This window comes from Callorhinus ursinus, unplaced genomic scaffold (assembly GCF_003265705.2).
Source record: "Callorhinus ursinus isolate GAN/ISIS: 27379988/994484 unplaced genomic scaffold, GSC_fseal_2.0 scaffold14, whole genome shotgun sequence".
Lineage (NCBI taxonomy): Eukaryota > Metazoa > Chordata > Mammalia > Carnivora > Otariidae > Callorhinus > Callorhinus ursinus.
Genome location: NW_027397076.1, coordinates 30,629,497 through 30,651,465, shown reverse-complemented (window position 1 = coordinate 30,651,465; position 21,969 = coordinate 30,629,497). Strand labels below are relative to the sequence as shown.

At 35.1% G+C, this 21,969-nt stretch overlaps 1 protein-coding gene across 3 annotated transcripts in view; it reads left to right on the top strand.

Annotated features, from left to right (window-relative positions):
- The window catches only part of GLIPR1L2 (GLIPR1 like 2), a 29,331-nt gene that overhangs the window by 267 nt on the left and 7,095 nt on the right, over nucleotides 1-21,969 (top strand). For all 3 annotated transcript variants that reach the window (XM_073900637.1, XM_025883388.2, XM_073900639.1), the window contains exons 2-4: nucleotides 2,624-2,869; nucleotides 4,683-4,786; nucleotides 20,391-20,476. In XM_073900637.1, coding sequence (XP_073756738.1) covers nucleotides 2,624-2,869; nucleotides 4,683-4,786; nucleotides 20,391-20,476 — 436 coding nt within the window. The remainder of the gene's footprint in view (nucleotides 1-2,623; nucleotides 2,870-4,682; nucleotides 4,787-20,390; nucleotides 20,477-21,969) is intronic.

Genomic DNA, 21,969 nt, shown 5'->3' with positions numbered 1-21,969 from the left:
CCTTGTCATGATGCCACCCCTCGGCCTCAGAAACCCTGGCACTGCTTCACTGAGGCTGACGGATCGCGGGGAACTGCACTTTCAATTTGGGTTTAAAAATACACTCAAATAAAAAACATGTTACTGTGACACACGGTTATTACCAAGATTTTGCAAAGGGGTACTCAACTGAGGGAGTGTCTCAGTGACCTCATCCCAGTCCTGGACTTGATTTTGCATTCCCTTACAATGTTATTCTTCCTTTTTTCCTCCATTTCCCTCTCCTATTTCTATTTTACATCTCACCAACTGTTCTCTTGCTACTTGTCTTTGTGATTGTCATTTAAAATGGCTGCAAAATTTATTGGATAAATATTCTCTTACCAGGCAATTAGGAACTTCAGTTTACATTATTAAATGATGTTGCAAGGACTATTTCCATAGACATAAGTCTTTTCTTCCTTCTGGATTAGTTCCTTAGACAAATTTGAGAAATGGGATAAATAAAGGATATGATATTTTTAATTTATATGATATATAGCAGTTGCTATTCTAAAGGACTACGCCAAATTAAGCAAATACCAGTAGTGTATTATAACTTATTTTCACACAGTCATGGGAAGCAATGACTAAATGCTTACAAATTTGGATTTAAGAGTTAAGGCTTCCTGGATTTAAATCCAGGCTCCACAATTTACTGACTATAAGTAGCTATAAGTAAACTACTAATATTTTTGTGTTTTAATTACTTCCTTTGTGAAGTAAAAACAATAATAATAATGCATAACTCATGGGATTATTGTGAACATTAAGTGAAATAATGCATAAAAAACACTTAGAATAGGGACTAATACACAGTAAGCATGTGATGGGTAAACGATATGCAAAACAAGGCAGTAGAAGGATAGTCCTTGGAGCATTGTTTGCAAATGAAAGCTATCTAAAAGGCCATTAATAGGGGAATGGTAACAGTTATTATATATTATCCATACTATAGAATAATACTGTGTTGACTTTGTAAAACTTAGGTAGATCTAGTTGTGCTAAAATGGAACAATCTCTCTAAGTGAAAACTGCCAAGTTGAAGGCCAATTATATTGTGTCTGGTATGATTACAATAGTACAGAAAAAAATCACCCAATACCTACCTAAAACATCCCCTGATATCTTATATTTGAATGTGTTTGTATGAATATGTATATAGAGATAGAGAAATGCATACATAAGCAATTTTTTAAACAATTATTACCTTTGGGGAGAAAAGTATGGGGGATATCCTAAAGGAATATTTATTTTCTATATTTTCTATATTTGTGTATAATCTATGAAATTAACTAAGAAAACGCTAAGGAAATCTTAGTATTGGTTTTCAGAAATGTTTATTTTCAGATATATTGTAGCATGTATAAAGCATTTTGATTTTACAACTATTTTGCTGATTTATCTAAGTGTATTGTTTTTGTTCTTGTCCTTAAGTAAACAGTGAACTAAATGAGTCTCTAAATAATGATAAAATTATACATTTCTGGATCTTTCTAAATAGCTAGCCAGGGAACAGTATCTTGTGATATTTTCTTACATTTCTGAGACTATCCATAAAACTTTACATGTGCCTCTTTTATAATATTCACCAAGTATCACTATGTGTTAAAATTTTATATTTATAAAATATAGAAGACAAAATTTATGCCTGACTTTGTATTTTATTCCCCACATTACAAGAGTTTGCATATACTCGGTATTCAATAAACAGTTCTTAGATGAATATTTTAAATTATTGTATTACTATGTATAAAAAGAATGAGATTAAAAGTATATATTCTGAACAGACTACATGTAAGAGTATTATAACCATTTGCATCATCTAACAATATGATTTTTATTTTATTTTTATTTATTTATTTTTTTAAGATTTTACTTATTTGAGAGACTGAGAGAGTGAGAGAGAGAGCACAAGCAGAGAGAGTGGCAGGCAGAGGGAGAAGCGGGCTCCTCACCCCCCGCCCCACCCCCCACCCCCAGCAGGGAGAGGAGAAGCAGCGAGAGCTGGCTTCTCCCTCTGCCTGCCACGCAGGGAGCCCGATATGAGACTTGATCCCAGGACCCTGGGATCATGACCTGAGCTGAAGGCAGATGTTTAACTGACTGAGCCACTCAGGCGCCCTAACAATATGATTTTTAAATGACAATTAAATGGATAGTCCTTTGGGCGCCTGGGTGGCTCAGTTGGTTAAGCGACTGCCTTCGGCTCAGGTCATGATCCTGGAGTCCCGGGATCAAGTCCCACATCGGGCTCCCTGCTCAGCAGGGAGTCTGCTTCTCCATCTGACCCTCTTCCCTCTCGTGCTCTCTATCTCTCATTCTCTCTCTCTCAAATAAATAAATAAAAAATCTTTAAAAAAAAAAATAAAAATAAATAAATGGATAGTCCTTTGCCTCAAGAAATAGTTATTTCATTTATGACTAACTCAAAAACATTTTCCCCCATAGAAATTCCACAAACAAGCCCATAATCACAAAGTTAGAATTGTTTTCCTTAAATAGAATATGAGAACTCAAGGAAAATAATTTAGAGAACAACATCAACAAAAAACCCTCATTATTATTATTATTTTGTTGTCTTTGCTTTTTGCATTTTTTTCAGACTTGGGATGTAGCTTTGTCACGGACTGCTAGAGCCTGGGGGAAAAAATGTGTGTTTGAACATAATAATCATTTAGAAGAACTAAACATGGCCCATCCTAAATTTAATGGTATTGGTGAAAATATATGGGTCGGACCTGAAAATGAATTCACTGCAAGTATTGCTATCAGAAGTTGGTATGAAGAGAGGAAAAAGTACCGTTTTGAAAATGACAGTTGCTCTAGTGACTGTTCTAATTATAAACAGGTATCTAATTTTTATATTAATTCAATAGACTCCTTAATGGTTTCCTACCAAGCTTTTATTGATTATGTTTCAATTTTATAAATAACCCCAAATGGTAAAGTTATTACTTCTAATAGAGTCAAAATTCTAATCAGTCCTAGAGCCTCAAAATGTCTGTAATTCCATCTATTATGTGAACCATACAGTTAAAATATTCCTTTAAATGTAGTAAATCTCATCTCCATACCCAGAAATGAAAGGTGCTTTTCTAAAAGTAATATACACACACTGGAAAAGGAAGAAACCAGCAAATAAAAATTATCTTCAAATTATTGACTATAAACATAAGTAAAAGACTTGATAATTTTTGCACAGATCAGTACACATACTACTATATAACTGATTGATTAAAACATTTTAAGAGCAAATTAATAGCCTTATTTTCCTGTCTCCTGTCTAACAATCCATCTTTACACTTTATACTCCAAGAATACTGAACCACTTGCTATTTCCTCTACATACACTTATTATTTCACTATCACATTATTTATAAGCATCTATTTACATATGATACCACACTGAGTACAGAGAGTTATCTTATCCTTACATTCTCAACACGACAAGAACATAACATTATTTTGGTCTTCTATAAATATTTGTATCAGTAATCAAATTATTGGATGAACTTCTAAGTTGATTTAAGAGATGATTATTTTTCAATCAATAGAGTATGATGTCATGTTTTATGCAGAACTTAAAATCTTGTAATTTTTTCATGTTGAATTCATGTCTTTAAGTGCCATCGAATGAATCATGTTTCAAAAGACGTTTGATCCATTCTTTCTTCTTCTAGAAAGTTATAGTGGTTCTCCATTGTTTTACTCATAACAAAGCCAGATTTCTTAATATGATCTTAATAATCCCAGTAAATTAACCAAGTCTACTCCATGATCTACTCCTGTTATTTTTTACTCTTTAATTCTGGTATACTAGATATTTTTGTTTCCTGTATTTGACCTGCTTAACTCCATTTCAACTGCTGCAGACATTCTATTCTCTATTCTTGTAATAGAGAATATTTCTTTAAGAATCACATTTTAAAAACCACTAAAACTTGGGATAAAGAGAAAAGGAAACCAGAAACTGTTTCTCTTTTCCACAGATGTTAACAGACAAGTACTTTTTTGTTATGTGGAAGTATTAGAAATACTAAAGCCATACAGAGAATTTCTGGAATATCTTCAATCATTCTTATATTGTCACTCCAATTCAAGACCTGTTTTTCTTTTTATAGAAACCAGCTCTTTTATATATATTTTTTTAAATTGCAGGCCCAGACTCTATTTTATTTTATAATGGAATTTGCTCAACAAAAGAAGAGAAATGCTGACCACAATTACTCTCTATTCTTATATTGCTTTTTCTTCCCTTCTGTAATCTTGATGTCATTTTTCTCCTTTCTAGTCACAACTTCCAGTCTTCTAAAACTTCTCTCTTTTCCCTCTTTCTCTCTGTCAATGACCTAGAACTCTCAGGTTCAACAGGAGTTTGAAAATTGATTCAGTATGTGGGCCTTCTTTGGCTCTAAAACGATCAGTGTTTCTCAAACTCTTTATCCTAAGGCAAAACCTGTTAAAGGTTTCTCTAAACAGAGTTTGGGAAATGCTTCCCTAAATCTATGACAATTCTCTACCTGCATCCAAATAAAGAATACTTTATATTCCTTAAATTGCTTGGTTAACGGTTCTTTGTGAATGGAATATATTATCGTTTATAACATGACAGAGTAAATGTGTAGAATCAAATTTTGTTTTCTTTGAAAATTTTATTTTAGCTTGTTTGGGACACATCTTACAAAGTCGGTTGTGCTGTTACTTCATGTACAAGAGTTGGACGTATTAGATATGCAGCGATTTTCATATGCAACTATGCACCAGGGTAAGTTATTTAAAATTTTAAAAGGAATATAAAAATAAATTGGGAATTTTTCAAGGTTAAGTTTTCCTACTTTCAAAATATTCTTCTAAATGTCTTTGTGAACTGTAAAAGAATTAAATATAAGATATTGAAGATTTTAAATTGAAATAGTTTAAATTCTATAATGAAAAAAGTCATATTTTGGAGATATTGATTTAGCATTCAAATTAGCCAAGTATTACTTCCTAAAAGAATTTTAACTTTAGTATTATTTCACAATATCTAGCCTAATTAGTGTAGGATTTAAGTTATTTTCCAAAACAGTTTATTCCCATATTTATAGTAAAAGTCAAAAATAAGTTTAGATGTGTTGCAATGTATGTTTTAAGAATTGTTTCAGGAGTGCCTTAGTTTTGCAACTGAAAGACACTTTTAATTGACCATCCTTTGCAAGTTGCATTATTATTTGAGGCTAGTCCTATATGAAAAATCATAATATCTCAAAGATGCAAGAGTACTTCAAAAGTCTTCTTTTGAAGAAATTCGAATTCTTTGCCCTTACTTACCATGTGATTATTTACCCTACACCTGAATACCTTTCTATGATGGGAAATAACTACCTTCCAAAATAGCCTCCATCCCTGGAGAGTTTTGTTGGAAAGTCTGAAGTTCTCTTATAGGTCAAGATGATACTATAAGTAATATTATTAAAATGTCCAACTAAGTGAGAAAATATCCTAATCAATTTGTCAAGGAAACAGTAAAAAATTGACTACACACTAGGATTAAAAAAGAATTTCTGCCAAATAAAATGTTCTGAGACTAAACCAAAAAGAAAAAACAAACAAACAAAAAACCATAGATTACTGATTACTGATTGTATTCCTCTGGATAGGGAAAATAAGAGAACTATGATGTAAATCAAATTAAGCTGAGAAATCTTCCTGACCCTGTTTTGTGACCCTGAACACAGTCACGCAAAACAAGTCCAGGATGTAGAGTCATTATAAAACTTTTTAGGCTTCCTTTCATTCCTACAGACTGAAAGCATGGGACAATATCTATTACAGTGAGAAACTTTTGAAAGTTAACTGCTGATTGGTATTGAAAATTCAGAGAACCAGGTACTGATTTAAGGGAGGAAAGAGGTTCCCTCTGAGGCACTAGTCTTCATTTATGCACTCAGCAACTCTGTACAAGGCACTGATCTATCTACCAACAAGACAAAAGAAGGCTGACCATATTTAATTTGTAGTCTTGGAAGGGAGACAAACAATAAATAAATAAACACATAAATAAATAATATTTAATTAGATAATAAAATATGCCGTGAAACATAAAGCAAGATAAGCAGATGGAATATGGAATATAGATAAGGTATTTATAAGAGAAAGTGGCATTTGGTTTGAAGATGACTAAAGAATATCTCAGATAGAAATAAGAGCGTAGGGGCACCTGGGTGGCTCAGTTGTTAAGCGTCTGCCTTTTGGCTCAGGTCATGATCCCAGAGTTCCGGGATCGAGCCCTGCATCGGGCTCCCTGCTCAGCGGGAAGCCTGCTTCTCCCTCTCCCATGCCCCCTGCTTGTGTTCCCTCTCTCGCTGTGTCTCTCTCTGTCAAATAAATAAATAAAATCTTTAAGAAAGAAAGAAAGAGAGAGAGAGAGAGAGAGAGAAAGAAAGAGAGAGAGGAAGAAAGAAAGAAAGAAAGAGAAGAGCAGAGCATATACAAAACATTTGAGCTTGGAATGAGTTTAGCATGTTTAAGAAATGAATAACTGGTTAGAGGTAGAAGTTGAGGTAGAAAGTTAGGTGACAGCTATACCAAATAGCATGTTAAGGATTTTGAAATTTATCCTAAGTAATGGCCAAGTCAATGGAAAGTCTTAAACAAGTGAGTGACATGATTTTATCTATGTTTTGAAAAGAACCCTTAAAAAAAAATTATCCTTGCTATTGTATTGAGCATTGAGTGTAGGGAAATATGGGTACATTGAGGAAGTAAGCACAATTAGATTGTTTCTATATTACAGGCTATAGGCTATGGTATTCTTTTTTTAAGTAAGCCCTACACCCATTGTGGGGCCTGAAATCACAACCCTAAGATCAAGAGTAGCATGCTGTACTGAATGAGCCAGCTAGGTGCCCCTAGTCTATTTTGGATTAGGGTTTTAGCATGTGCATTAGTTTGCTATTGTTATATAATAAATTACCAAAAATTTAGTGACTTAAAACAGTACCCTTTTATTATCAAAGAGTTCTGTAGTCTGTAAGTTCATGCACAGTTGTGGCTAGATTCTCTGATCAAGGTCTTAAAGGCCAATATCAAGAACCTGACTGAGTTCTTACCTCTAAGGCTCTAGGGAAGAATCTGCTTCCAAGCACATTCTGATTGTTAGCAGAATTCAGTTCAATGTGGTTATAGGACTTGGACTGCATTTACTTGCTAGCTCTCAGCCAGAGGTTGCTCTCAGCTTCTAGAGCCTGCCCACATTCCTTAACACAAAGTTCCCCCCATCTTCAAGTCAGCAAAACCTTCCCATTGTTCAAATCTCTGGCTTCTCTTCTGTGACTAGCTAGAGAAAGTTCTCTGCTTTTAGAGTGCCCAAATTATTGAGTCAGGCCCACCTCAATAATTTTCCTATTTTTAAGGTCAACTGTACCATATAACATAAATTATTAATAATGGAAGTAAAGTCCTGGGAATTATGCAAGGCACATATACCAGGGGAAGGGATCTTATGGTCCATCTTAGAATTTTGCCTACCATAGATTGGGAATTGAGAGGAAAGGACAGTTTCTGCATATATCATGGAGCTATCTGGAGCTAATTATACTAGTTGATGGATTTGACTCGAGGGACAAATGGGATACAATAATCCAAGATGATACCTATGTCTTTAGTTTGAACAACTGGGTGAATAATGATGCCATCAACTCAGATAGGGAACAACAGGAAATGTGTTTTAGATTTGGACATATTAGGTGGAAATATAAATGTGGGAAATGAAATGAATCGTGAGAAGTAGAAAGTTCTATGAAGGTCTAGGATAGGTTTCTAAGTAGAGGAAACTACTGGTATAAAGGCCCTGAGATAGAAATAAATTACAGTCTTGAATGAGATCACCTTATGTGAGAGTATAGAGACTTAATTTAAGGATAAAGTCCTGGAACACTACGGTATTTCAACTTTAGACAAAGGAGGTAAGAGGAAAACCTAAACAGTCCTAGTAAGGGTACTTGGAAGCCAAGTGAAAAACATGAGTCAATATGCCCAAAGTGGTTAACCGTATGAGTTGCCTCTGAAAAAATGAAAAGCATGAGGAAGGAGAGATGACAGTTTCATTTGATAGGATGAAGGTATTTGGTGACCTTAATAACAGTAGTGAATGCAGGAGTACCCCATAAGTATAGTGATAAGTATGAAGCTACAAGGTAGGATTACTCTTCTTTCCACCCATCTCTCCCATAAGCTTCTTTGTCTTGGAATTTCTATCAACCATTTTTCTTTGGATACAAATATTGGCAAGTTTGCCCCGTGAAGGATCTAGGTTAGAACATATATTAGTCAACTCAGTCCAAGTTTTATTTGATATGTACTCATAGTAGACAGTCATAGCTATCTTTCTTAAGAATAGTTAGTAGAAAAATCAACCCATCACAGTATTATGAAATACTGAGTAAAAATGAATATAAGAGAGACAAATGGAATATTGGAATGTGTAGGGGCTGATTGGTGCCCTCCCCAAGATATATTCAGGTCCTAATTCATAGAACTGTCAATATTAACTTATATGGCAAGAATGAGTATTGTCTTATATGGCAAAAATGTGATCAAGATAAGGATCTTAAAAGGAGAAGCTTAGCCTAGAATATTTGAGTGGCCCTAAATGCAATCGCATAGATTCACATAAGAGAGGGAAAGGGAGATTCAGCACTTAGACACACAGAAGAGGAAGAAGCAAAGGGGTCATAGAAGAGGTTGGAATGATATATCCATAAACCAAGGGACTTCTGGAGCCACCAGAAGCTGGAAGAGTCAAGGAAATCTCGCCATGAGTCTTTGGAGGGAGCACAGTCCTGCCAACACCTTGATTTTGGACTTCAGGCCTCCAGAACTAGGAGAATAAATTTTTGTTGTTTTAATTACCCAGTTTATACTAATCTGTTAAAGTAGCCACAGGGAACTAACACAGAATGGAAGAATAAAACAGATTTGCCATAGAGAAAATATAAATCAATGACAACCTTGAAACATTCTCTCAAAACACAAAGATGAAGAATAGAAATCAAAATTTGTATGAAAAAAGAAAGGAAATATATAGGACAGGTAAAATCTATAAATTGGTACTCCTAAAGAACAGAGAAAAATAAATGGAATGTAAATAATAATCAAAGAAAAGAGGATGTTTCTAATCTATAAAATATTCATATAAAGATTAAGATAGCTCATAGGATCAGAAAAAATGAACTGAAACAATATTTACATATATCAATTCTGGTGATTGTTCTTCAGTTTCAAAGATAAGACTCATGTATTTCTAAACAAAATAAAGTATAATTTTAAAAATATCAATTAGATTAGCCTTGAAGTTAGATATTGGAGTTGGTACAATCGAATATGACCATGAGAACTTAAGCTTCAGTGATAGGTCATTTTATTAACTAAGCTAGGAAAAGATGTAGTATGGAGGAAAAGGATTTGTTTATTTTTGGACATGTTGTATCTGTAGGGGATTGCAGGACCTTTCATTTAATTAAATATATATTTGTAGTAGGTGCACCAAACACTGACTAGGCAAGAGAATTCCATATATTTTTATATGGTGTCTATCCTGAAAGCACTTGTACTCTGTTGGGAAGGACATATGTAAAAATAAACAAATAAATAAATAAGTAAACAAATAAAAAGCAACATTAACAAAATACATATATATGTATATTTTAAATAGAAAGGAGTTGTTGTAAAAGCAGGTATGAAATCATAGAAACAATTACCTGAATATAGATTTAAAAGCAGTCAGCTTTGATGCATAGATGATGTGTATTAGAGGGGAAAAAAAAGGTCAATAGGTAAGGTAAGAGATCTGGGATTGAGGAAAATGACTTGAATCTAATGCCAAAAGAAGTAAATGATAGTGTCCAAAAGTATTTAGTAAAGAAAATTTTCTTTATTTAATAGTTAAGGAAATAGAGTCTGGCAGGTGGTGCCATTTTCTTTACTTCATAAACAGATAGCTAGAATATATTTTTCCCAGCCTCCCTAGAAATTTGGTGGGGCCCTGTGACAAGCTCTGGCCAATGGAATATAGGCCACTTTCAGACCTAGCCTTTAAAAACTTCCCACATGATCCTTCACACTCTTGATCTTCTTTCATCTGCTGGCTGGACACAGAGGATCTGGTGGAAGATTCAGTTGTCCTAAGGGGTGGCACAGCCACAGGATGAAGTAAGTGAGCCATTGCCCCAGAATGACAGCTCAGAGGAAAGTTCTCTTCTACCACTGTCAACACCTATACTTCCATTACATGAATTCTGCCTGTCATCACATGGAAATGGTGAAGAAAGGTCAGATCAGGATATAGTTTGAAGATGGAGCTGATAGTATCTGCTGATTGGTTTAACTCTAGGGGTGAATAGAATAGAATAATCAAGGATGATATCTATGTCTAATGTGAGCAACTGGGTGAGTGGTGATACCATTAAATCAGATAGGGAAGGCTTGCAAGTGAGTAGACCTTGGGGGAAGATCAGGTGTTCTGTTTCAGACACATTGGGTAGACAGACAAATGTGGGAAATGTAAATTAATCATGAGAAGGGGCTAGTCAGATGAAGGTCTAGGATAGGTTTCTAAGTAGTAAGAACTGCAGTTAAAGACACAGGGGCAGAAATGAGTTAGTCCTGCATGAGATTACCTTGTGAGAAAGTAAGTACAGAAAATAGACCAGGAGAGACTTAAGGACTAAGCTTTACATCACTACAGTATTTCAACTTCAAGCAAAGAGTTATCAAAAGGGTATAAAGAGAGTTTAGTGAGGTAAGAGAGAAACTAGAACTGTGCTGGCATTTTTTTCATTTTTTTTTATTAACACATAATGTATTATTTGTTTCAGTGGTACAGGTCTGTGATTCAACAGTCTTACACAATTTACAGTGCTCACCATAGCACACACCCTCCCCAATGTCCATCACCCTGCCACCCCATCCCTCCTACCCCCCTCCACCTCCAGCAACCCTCAGTTTGTTTCCTGATATTGAGTCTCCTATTGTTTGTCTCCCTCTCTGGTTTCATCTTGTTTTCATTTTTCCCTCCCTTCCCCTATGATCCTTTGTCTTGTTTCTCAAATTCCTCATACCAGTTAGATTATATGATAATTGCCTTTCTCTTATTGACTTATTTCACTTAGCCTAATACCCTCTAGTTCCATCCACATCATTGCAAATGGCAAGATTTCATTTTTTGATGGCTGCATAATATTCCATTACACACACACACACACACACACACACACACACACACATACATATACACACCACATCTTCTTTATCCATTCATCTGTTGATGGACATCTAGGCTCTTTCCATAGTTTGGCTCTTGTAGACATTGCTGCTATAAACATTGGGGTGCAGATGCCCCTTCAGATCACTACATTTGTATCTTTGGGGTAAATACCCAGTAGTGCAATTGCTGGGTCATAGGGTAGCTCTATTTTCAACTTTTTGAGGAACCTCCATACTGTTTTCCAGAGTAGCTGCACCAGCTTGCATTCCCACCAACAGTGTAGGAGGGTTCCCCTTTCTCCGCATCCTCGCCAACATCTATCATTTCCTGACTTGTTAATTTTAGCCACTCTGACTGTGTGTGAGGTGGTATCTCATTGAGGTTTTGATTTGTATATTTCCCTGATGCCAAGTGATGTTGATGTGCTGGTATTTTTTAAAAAATAACATTTAGACTTATTTTCCCATCAGTCTCTTTTTATTATATATGAGATTGTTCTTTTTCCATGCTTTCCTGCATACATAATAATTTATGATTCAATGATATGTTGTAATGATTTTAGACATTTTGAATAGCAGTTTAAATACATTAAGTGCAAACAATGCATAGAACCATTTGAAACAATGACAATATGAAGAGCTATGATAAGTTCACAAATGTTCAGTGACAACCATATCACATTCACTGCCTGGCTGTGATTTTGAGATACCATCAATGGTAACATGTATCTCATTTGAAGAGATGGTAAAATATGAGAAGATGTGCATCTTAGAATTATGAAATACATATATAACTGAAGGAAATATCTATAAAACCATATGTATCCTTAAAATAAAAACATGTTATATGAAGTAATATTTTAGTCACAATTTAGTACAACTATTACATATTTTAATATGTTGTCTGTGAAGCACTAACTTTGATTTTATGAACTATTAAAGGCTCATGACTCGCAGTTTGAAAAATAATGCCAAATTAAAATACTACTCTATATAGATGTTGGGCAGCAGAGAGAAGAAAAAGAGGTCAGTGTGTAGAGTTAAATGAAAGCTGTGTTTTATAACCTTGGTTGCTAATGCATTTTTATAAGCTGAAGAAAGCCATCAATAAAAAAGAGAGAGGTAGAATATATTAGAACATACAAGGGAAGTGGGAAGAATTGAAGTGCAAGTTCTATATGGAAAAAAGCAGAAAAGAACTATAGGAAAATAAATGTAGAGAAATCTTAATAATGACTATTTTTCTTCCTTTCTTGCTTAATGGAGCTCATGAGGATTTAATCCATTTTATTGATCTTTTAAAAGAAAAGATTTCAGATTTATTCATACTTTCTGATTTCTTTGTTTTCTATTTTATTATTTTGAGATATTCAATATTCCAAGTATTTTTTTTAAGAGTAGAGGCTGTTATATGTTGCTTTTTTTGTTAAGGTATACAACATTTCTTTATCTTTAATCCTACTTAATATTGAAGATATTTACAGTTATATATTTTCCTCTTATTGCAACTTCTGCTGGACCTTAAGGTTTTGTATGGTATAGCTTCTTTCTCATTACTTTCAATGGACTGTAATTTTAGGTCATTTTAATAAAATATGTTTAATACTTGATACATAGTCATGATAGAAAATTCATGATAGAAAATTCAAAAGGAGAAAGTAATGTTCCTGTTTCTGTCTTCCAGTTACCCTCCCCAATATTTTATCCTAAATATATATTCTGTGCTATACAAAAGTTTATCTGTGTGTGTGTGTGTGTGTGTGTGTGTGTGTGTGTCCACAATTCAAACAGAAGCACACTACACTTCCTGTGGTGTTTTTTAATTTTTTTTTTTACTTAATGATATGCACTGGAAGTCTTTCCATTTGAGTACATGAACACTTTCCAGATTCTTTTTAAGATCTTTACAGTGTTTTGTTTTTTAACGAATGTGCAAAAGTTTATTTAAACAATGCTCTCGGGGTGCCTGGTTGGCACAGCTGGTTAAGTGTCTGGCTCTTGGTTTTCACTCAGGTCATGATTTTGGGGTCGTGAGATGGAGTCCCACACCAGTCTCTGGGCTCAGCAGAGTTTGCTTGAGATTCTCTCTCCTCCTCCCTCTGCCCCTTCCCTGCCATGCTCTCTTTCTCTCTAAAATAAATAAAATGAATCTTGAAAAAAAATTGTTTAAATAAAAGCAATAAACAATCCTTTCCTTTTCATGGACATTTAGACTCTTTTATTAGCTTTATCTCAAGCAATAATTATCCACGTAAATATGTAGTTCTCACATGAGTTAGTATCATACTAATATGATTTCATAGTCATGGAATTACTAGGTCAAAGAAGATATGTACTTTTAATTTGGGTAAATATTACTGAATATCTATCATAGTCATACTATTTTCCTTTTTTAAAAAAAAGATTTATTTTTTAATTTGAGAGAGAGAGAGCGGGAAGGGCAGGGGGAGAGGGAGAGATAATCTCAAGCAGAGTCGGCACTGAGCACGGAGCCCAGTTGGAAGACTCAATCTCATGACCCTGAGATCACAACCTGAGCTGAAACCAAGAGTTGGATGCTTAACCAACTGTACTACCCAGGCTCTCCAATAGTTATACTATTTTTCTAATACAATTTTTTTACATCAACATATGAGAGGGACTATTTTTCAATTCCTTTACTAACATAATATATTTTCAAACATTTGCTTTCCTGCTATATAAGTTCATTATATTTTTAATTTTCTTCTCCTATTTTATATGAGTTTAGTATCTTTTTGTAATTTTCAGAAAATTTGGATTTTATTTTCTGGGACCTGACTGTTCCTATACATTCACTATTTTTCTCTTAAGTTTTTGGATGTTTTTTTCAATTGTGAGAGTGTTTAAATAGCAAGAAAATTAGTTCTCTCATGTAATGTCATTCACAGATATTTTCCCAGTTTGATGTTTAACTTTTGACTTTATAATACAATTTATTTTTGCCAAAGAGAATTATTTTGTTCTTAGAAAAAAGTATCAATACTTTTTTTCATGGGTTTTGAGGTGTGTGTCTTACTTAGACAAATCTTCCCAAAGTGTTTTTATCCCACATTTTCTTCTAATAATTCTTTATCTTTTTAACTTTTAAATATTTGATCCACTTTGCTTTTGGACATTATGTAATCTAGTATAAGAATTAGTCTCCTGATGAACGTAACTATAAAGATCAGGCAAAACATAATATAATTGCTTAGGCATTACAAAATAACCAATGCAGGGCTATGATCTTCGCAAATAGAAAAAACCTTAGTAGAAACCCTATATTTGCCTTGGTTTTCTCTGAGAGAATTCTCGAAACCATAGCCAGAGAAACAGAATCCAAGCAAAGAATGTGTTATTTTCTGAGCAAAGGAAATATTAGTGTTTATTGATGTTAAGATGCCTTGTATTCAGGACTAGGATCCCAAAGAAGAGAGGGCTGAAAAGAAGGACCCCCAAAAGTCTGTAAAAATTCTTTATGGGTCCTTGGTCAACTCCTAAGCTACACATTTCAAGGCAAGATTCTGGAGAGATTAAATAGGAACAGTTGTTTGGAAGCTGAAGACCTACACAGAAATTTCAGAAGCTATACAGAGTTGAGAAGACACGTTTGCAGTCTGGGCTCAGCCAAGATGAAGAGATATTGGTCAACAGCTTGGGTCTTACCAAGCAGAACATAAAAATCCAGAAAATATGAATACATTTGATTATATAAAAATTTAAAATTAATTTTTGGCTAAAGAAATACCATAGATATAGCCAAAGAAAAAATAACATACTGGGAAAATATATTTGTGGAATATATGGCAGAATTAGTCTCATTAATTTACAAAGAATTCATACAAATAATGAAGAAAAAGAGAAACAACCCAAAAGAATGATTTGCAGAAGATATGAAAAGGCCATTTACTGAAAAGAAAAAAATATGGTCATTAATCATATGAAGAGATAGTCAATCTCCTTCATAATTTAGGTAATTCAAATAAAAACAAATATAAGCTACTACTTTTCATTCATCCATCTGAGAAGATAGAAAAGCTTAATTGATACTCTGTACATGTGATGGGACAATAAATTGGTATAACCTTTCTGGATTTGGCAGAATAACAAAATTTAAAATATACTTACCTTTTGATCTTGTAATCTCCTTATTAGAATTTTATCTTATTAATATCTTCATGAAAATTGGCCAAGATATATATACAAGGATACCCATTTTAGAATGTTTTAATAGCACGAAACTGAAATTAAAAAAAAATAAAACTAATGACTCCAGTAATAGCCGACTGAGCAATTAATTTACTGTGCATTATTATATAACCATTGAAAATACTGGTGTCTTTATGTACCAATCTCACTTGTTAGATGAAAAAGTAAAATGCAGAACAATAAAAAGTAAGATTGGGTCTTTTGTCATAGCAGCTAGCATTACCAGAAAATATAGTGATTCAGGAAGAGAGAAATGGGAAATTTCAGTTAGGCGGGTAGCTCTGCTCTACTAGTCACTCAAAGACCCAGGTTGCTCCCATCTTGTTTTTTAACCGTTCCCTAGAGGCAGAATCTATGTCTACAGATCACGTCCATGTCACAGACAAGGGCTAGCTTAAGCTCATAGTAAGGCAAAAGAAACGTGTTGTCAGCATGACCATCTCTTAAAGCACAAGTGGGAAGTAATGCACAGTAGTTTGCATTCCATTGGATATAAAATTGATCACATGGCCACATCTAAGTTGCAAGGGAAGTTGGGAAACGTAGCAAGGTTAGCCATTAATGTGGCAAGCTAAATACTGTAATTTCTGTATTTTAAGAGATATTTAAATTGATAGCTAGCAATCTATCACAATATATAAGTACTGAGAATTTTTATGGAAAAAAAATACTTGTTTCTGGTAAGGAATCATAAGAAGCTGTTAAACAAAAGTTATCTTTGGGGGAGATGGAAGGAAAGTGGAGGAGACATTTTCCCTTTAAGGTTGCCCTTTTCTGCTTCCTCCTTTCCACCATATACTTGTAAGTATTATACATGTATTACTTACTTATTTGCTTTAACATCAAAAAAGGATATCTGGATTGAGATCAGAGAAGTATTTAAGACACTTTCAGAAGGCAATAATAACAGGATTTATAGGTCATTATATTAAGTACCGAGAAAGAGGAGGGGCGCCTAGGTGGTTCAGTCAGTTAAGCGTCAGACTCTTGGTTTCAGCTGGGGTCATGATCTCATGGGATCGAGCCCCACTTCAGGGGTCCCTGCTCAGCAGGGAGTCTGCTTGAAGATTATCCTCCTCTGCCCCTCCCCTCACTTGCATGCATGCTCTCTGTCTAAAATAAATTAAATAAATAAATAAATAAATAAATAAATAAATAAATAAATAAATAAATCTATCTATCTTTACAAAAAAGTAATGAGAGAGGAAATAGCCAAAGAAGATTCTCAGAATTATAATTCAGGCATGACTGGTATTGCCATTAAATGCAATGGGAAACACTGAACCTATTGGGAGGGAAGATGGTGAATTCCATCTTGAATATAATGAATTTGAGTTGGCTGTGATTTACTGACTGAGATGTTCAATAAGCAGGTGGTTATATGGGTCAGAAGCTCATGAATGAGGCATGGCATAGAACAAAGATGCAGAGTGCCAGAGTGCATGCACATGAAATCATGTGAGTAAATGGGATTGTCTAGTGAGCGGTATAGAGTAAAAAAGGGAACAGCCCCTCCAGAATCTCATGCCAACATTTAAGGGCAATTAGAGGGAGATGAAGTAGGAGGAGGAATCCAAGAATGACCACACAGGTAGGAGAAAAAACCAGAAGAGTGTGGTGTCACAGGAGGCGTGGGGGAAAGAATGTTTTTAGAAGGAGGTAGTAGTCCAAAATTTCTAATTCTAAGATGTTGAGCAAAGTAAGGACTTCAAAATAACAGATTAAAGAGAAGTTCATTGATAAACATAGGAAGAGCCATTTCTGTGGGGTCGAGGAAACTGATGCCAGCTGAGAATGAATTGAAGGCTCTTTTATTGTTATCTTTATTTCGTTTTGTTTTGTTTTTAAAGTGGGAAAGATGTGAGCCTATTTAAATATTAACATGAAAGGTCAAATACAGAATAAAAGTAATGCTTTATAAAGAACAAAGGCAGTGTGAGTGTGTGTGTGTGTATACATATGTAAAGATACAAGTTCCTGAGAAAATGGAATGGTATTAAAGAGATTAGTCTTAGAAAGGAGGAGGGACTGTTCTTCAGTTGTATTAGAAAGGAAGGAAGAAAGGACTAGGTATAGTTATCATATTTAGTGACAAAAAATTTCTCATGTTCCCATCTAAAGTCTATTATATTTTACTTGAAGTAGGACAGATCATGTCCTGAGAATAAAGAGGGAGACAGTGAAGCTAGAATTTTGAGGGTTGGGAAGGTTTGAAACCGTTATTATGGAAAATGGGGGAGGAAGCTGACTATAGAAACATAGAAAGAGTCTCTACCTAGTATAATGATTTTTCCCCAGCAACACCCAGCAGCCTTGAAGTAGACATGGAGCATGCAGATAGTAAGGTTCTGTCATTTTTTCCAATACTGGGGTTTTGTCAGGTAGACATAAAGGAAAACAGTGCAAGAGAGTTTTAGGGTTTTAGCCAGATAATATGCAAAGCTTTATAGAGAAGAGACAATAGGATAGACAGAGAGAAAATAGACTTGCAGTACCAATGCACTTAATGGAGAAATATGGCAGGAGTACATGAGTGAGCAAGCTGCAAGGATAGGAGGCTCCAGTCAGTGAATGGAATATATGATTTTGTGAGTTAAGAGGTAGAATAGTTTTAGGGGATAACAAGATCCAGAATATGGCTACAAAAGCAACAATTATGGACCATTGTTTGAGATGGTAAAGACATCCAGTAACAGACCAAGTTATTGGGTGAATCATCCATAAGCATATTGTAATCATCTATGTCCCAAATTTAGGGACAAGGCCAATTTTGACTGAAAAGGGAGATGGTGACCTAGGTGCCAAAGTGAATAAGAAGGCACAATCAGAAGGAAGATGGTATCTTGGGGAGGATTAAAGGATGTTGCAGCTAAATAATATCCATCTCAAAGGAGCTTTATTGGTGTTTAACTGTGGTCCCTAGACCTATAGGTACAAGATGTAAGAGTGAAGGGAAGAGATGTGACTGAGTTTTACAGAAAGCTTTGGGGCACCTGGGTGGCTCAGTTGGTCAAGCGTCCAACTCTTGGTTTCTGCTCAGGTCATGATCTATACAGTATAGCTCTATTATAAATTTGAATAATGATTTTTAATGGACTTGGGCTTAGACATGTGTATAGTTACTCATTAGACCACCTAGGCAACACGTCCTTATCTAGGGCCTGGACACATATCCTATAGGTGGTAATACACTGAAGGTATGGCCAGATATGAGTCTAAATAATGTTCCAGAGGACTGTTCAGTCTTGACTTGGTCTCAGCAAACCACCAGGCTGATTCTTGGAAAAAACAAATGCCTAAAAGAAGAGAAATTTGTCTGTTTCTTCAAGTACTGCCAGGGCAGCTATGAATTTTCAATGGACCTTGCTGGTAATAGGTACTTAACTGTTGTTTTCTCCTAATCCAGCCCAATAATTCCAATTCAGTTGTGGAACTGTTGTGGAATTGTACTGTAGATTCGGACTCTACTTGATTTAGGTTAAACTTCTTGCAGACTCAGAACAAGAAAAAGATTGGCATGGGCATTTCTATATAATATAAATAGTGATATGAAATTCAAATCTTAGGAAAAGAGGGCCTATTGCATTCTAGCATGATGTAAATTTATTTATTTTGATATATATATATATTTCATTTGCCTTTCCAAAGTTATTCTAGGCTGTAGTCATCAGACATTACAATCATGGGGTGATTGGCCTATGCTGCAGGTTTTAAAGGCAGTCTTTGTAGTGAGTAGCTTTTTGCATAAGTTCAAAAGCAAGGTCCTCTATCACTGGTGCCTAAAGACAGGAGAAGTGCTGCTTTTGTATTGGAGGCATCTGTTTCAAGTGATAAAGGATTAAGGCAGGAAAAGTAGGCTAGAGTGTAGGTATAGGTAACTAGATCAAGTTTGAATCTTTGAAAGGCTAGTGTTCTGGCTAAGATCTAAACAAAATGCATTTCTCCCTCGAAATGTTTTGATAGTGGAGCAGTGACTTTAGAGAAGCAATGTGTGATCTGCAAATAACTAAAAAACCACTGGATGTCTTTGATGGACTTGAAAGCTTGCCATTCATGGGTATCAGATACCTTACTGGGTATCACCAAAAACTTCTGATAAGATATGACTCAGAAATTTGATATTCAGGTTTGCGAATATATATTTCTTACGTTTCACCCTTCTTCCAGATGGCCCAGAGTGACCTAACCAGGGGCGTCCGTGCCTAACATTTGTTTTTAAAATTTCCACCTACACACTGAGTGAATAAGTATTCCTGTTAAATATAATTTCTCTGCCTATCTTCCCTCTTTCTTAACCTAAATCCTTCATATAAGCTTTCCAATTTGTATCTACTTTGGGGCCTCTTTTCCTTACCTAGCTCTGGACAATTGATGTAATAATTTCTCACTTCTTCCCTCTGTTCTGTACAATGGATTAAACCAAATTTGTAAAATCCCATTTAAATTTACTTGCTTGTTTATATATTTACAAATTTTTAAGGCAGACCTCTAAGTAAATCATGCAGCTGGGTCTTTGGGACAATAGGCATTTCAGGATTTTGCAAACTTTTCAGAAAATTAATATATCATTTCTATAGAACTTTTTACATATTTGTACCAAGCAGAAAGCAATTAATTATAAAATATTCTATAACATCATTTTGAAAGGAAAATTTTGCTACAAACTAAAATGAAACAGCTTTAAAACTCGCTCAAACTTAAATTACAGTACTTTGTTTCAAGGACATGGGGATTCATTTCAGAAGAGACTATTTTCTTGGGAGAAAAAGGAGATTACATCTCCAATTTCAGTACTTCCTAAAGTCCATTTTCTTAGTTAAATCACCTTTATAACCTAACTAAAAATTGGTAGCCATATTATTTAAATGATGAAACTTGAGACTTTTTCTAACTAAATGTTTTCTGCTTTTTTGTAGAGGATCTCTGTCGAGAAGGCCTTATAAACCAGGAATAACTTGTGCTCGATGTAGCAAATATGACAGATGCACAGATTTTCTATGCAGTAAGATAAAGAAAATAACTTAAACATAAAAAGAAAATCCATAACACATTGGATGACAAGAAAAATGAAGTGTTGAACACTAGTTTTTCATTGTCATGTTAATATTGTTCTTTTGATCAGAGTCATGTTATTATATTAACAAAGGAGGGTTGAAACCATATCATCGTTAGATTTTTCTGGACCGCATAGCCTTTTTTGCTCTCTCTTACCCTTTTCCTGCCCCTAGAGACCTACCACAATGTCTGAAAGAAGGAATGGGAAGGAACAGTTATCTCTAAAGAAGCTTGCCAGTTAATTCCTGAAATAGCAGCCTGTTTGAGAATGACTGCTCTAAAGGATAGGATATTCTAAAATATTTATAAAGAGAAAAGAAGTAAAGTAGCACACATTTAATAGCCTTTTCTTTTAGTTTTTTTCCTCCAAAATTTTCAAAAGATAAAAGTAGAAAATATGTTTGGTTAAATTTTTCTTTTAGTTTTTCCAAACACAAGAGCATGTAATCCAAAAGTACAACCACCCCTGGAATATATGATGCTTGGAAGAATGTGTTAGGGGGTAAATTGAGACAGTAAGGGGCACACTGTGATTTTATGATAAAGAAACTAATGGACAATTTCATCATAATGCCACTGCTGATATGAAACCCCCCTAACATTCTTGCCCTTGCTTCACTTGAATCAAGATGCAAAATCTTGCTCTTCCTCTTCCCCTTTTCTTTCTCCTCCTAAAAGAATTCAACCCTAAAACCATTAAGTAGGTCAGAACAATGTAGGCATCCACACAGAGGGCCAAGGAATGTGACATATTAGAGCCTAAGCAGAATGACAAGGGATTCATACAGTGCGGTGGACATGAGGAGATAGCCTAAGCAGGGCAAGGACAGTGTCCACATGGGGGTATAGTCTTATATAGGAGGCTAAGGCCTCTATGGACTGAAATGGATGTCCATGATTGAGGTCAGACCTGGGGTATCAGAGACATACCAGGATAAAGGGATCTCCATGCCAAGAGGGCTCAGTATGTAGTATCTGAGCCCAGGTATATAGAGGAGGGCATCAACATGGGGTGGGAGCAAGAAGCCTGGCATATAATATCAGAGACTGGGCAGGTAAGGACTACATCCATGGAGGGATAGTTCGGCATTGGTTGTTGGAGCCCAAGCAGAATGTGGAAAAGATTCACATATAGGGGTGGCCTGGTAAGAGGTATTACAATCTGTGCAGATAAGGGAGCATCCATGTTTAGAGGTAATTTCACAGGAGGTATCAGAGTCCAAGCTAAGTGAGGAAAGTTTTAATGTGGGGGAGGTGGCCTGGCACTGGAGGGGTCAGAGCCCTAGTGGAGAAAGGAAGGAATCTACACATTGGAGAAGCCCAAAGCTGGGTTTCACAGTCTGAGCAGGGTGAGAGGGGATCCAAGTGGAGGATCAGCCTATAGGTTGCCAGATTAAATACAGGATGCCCAGTTAAATTTGGACTTCAGGTAAACAATAT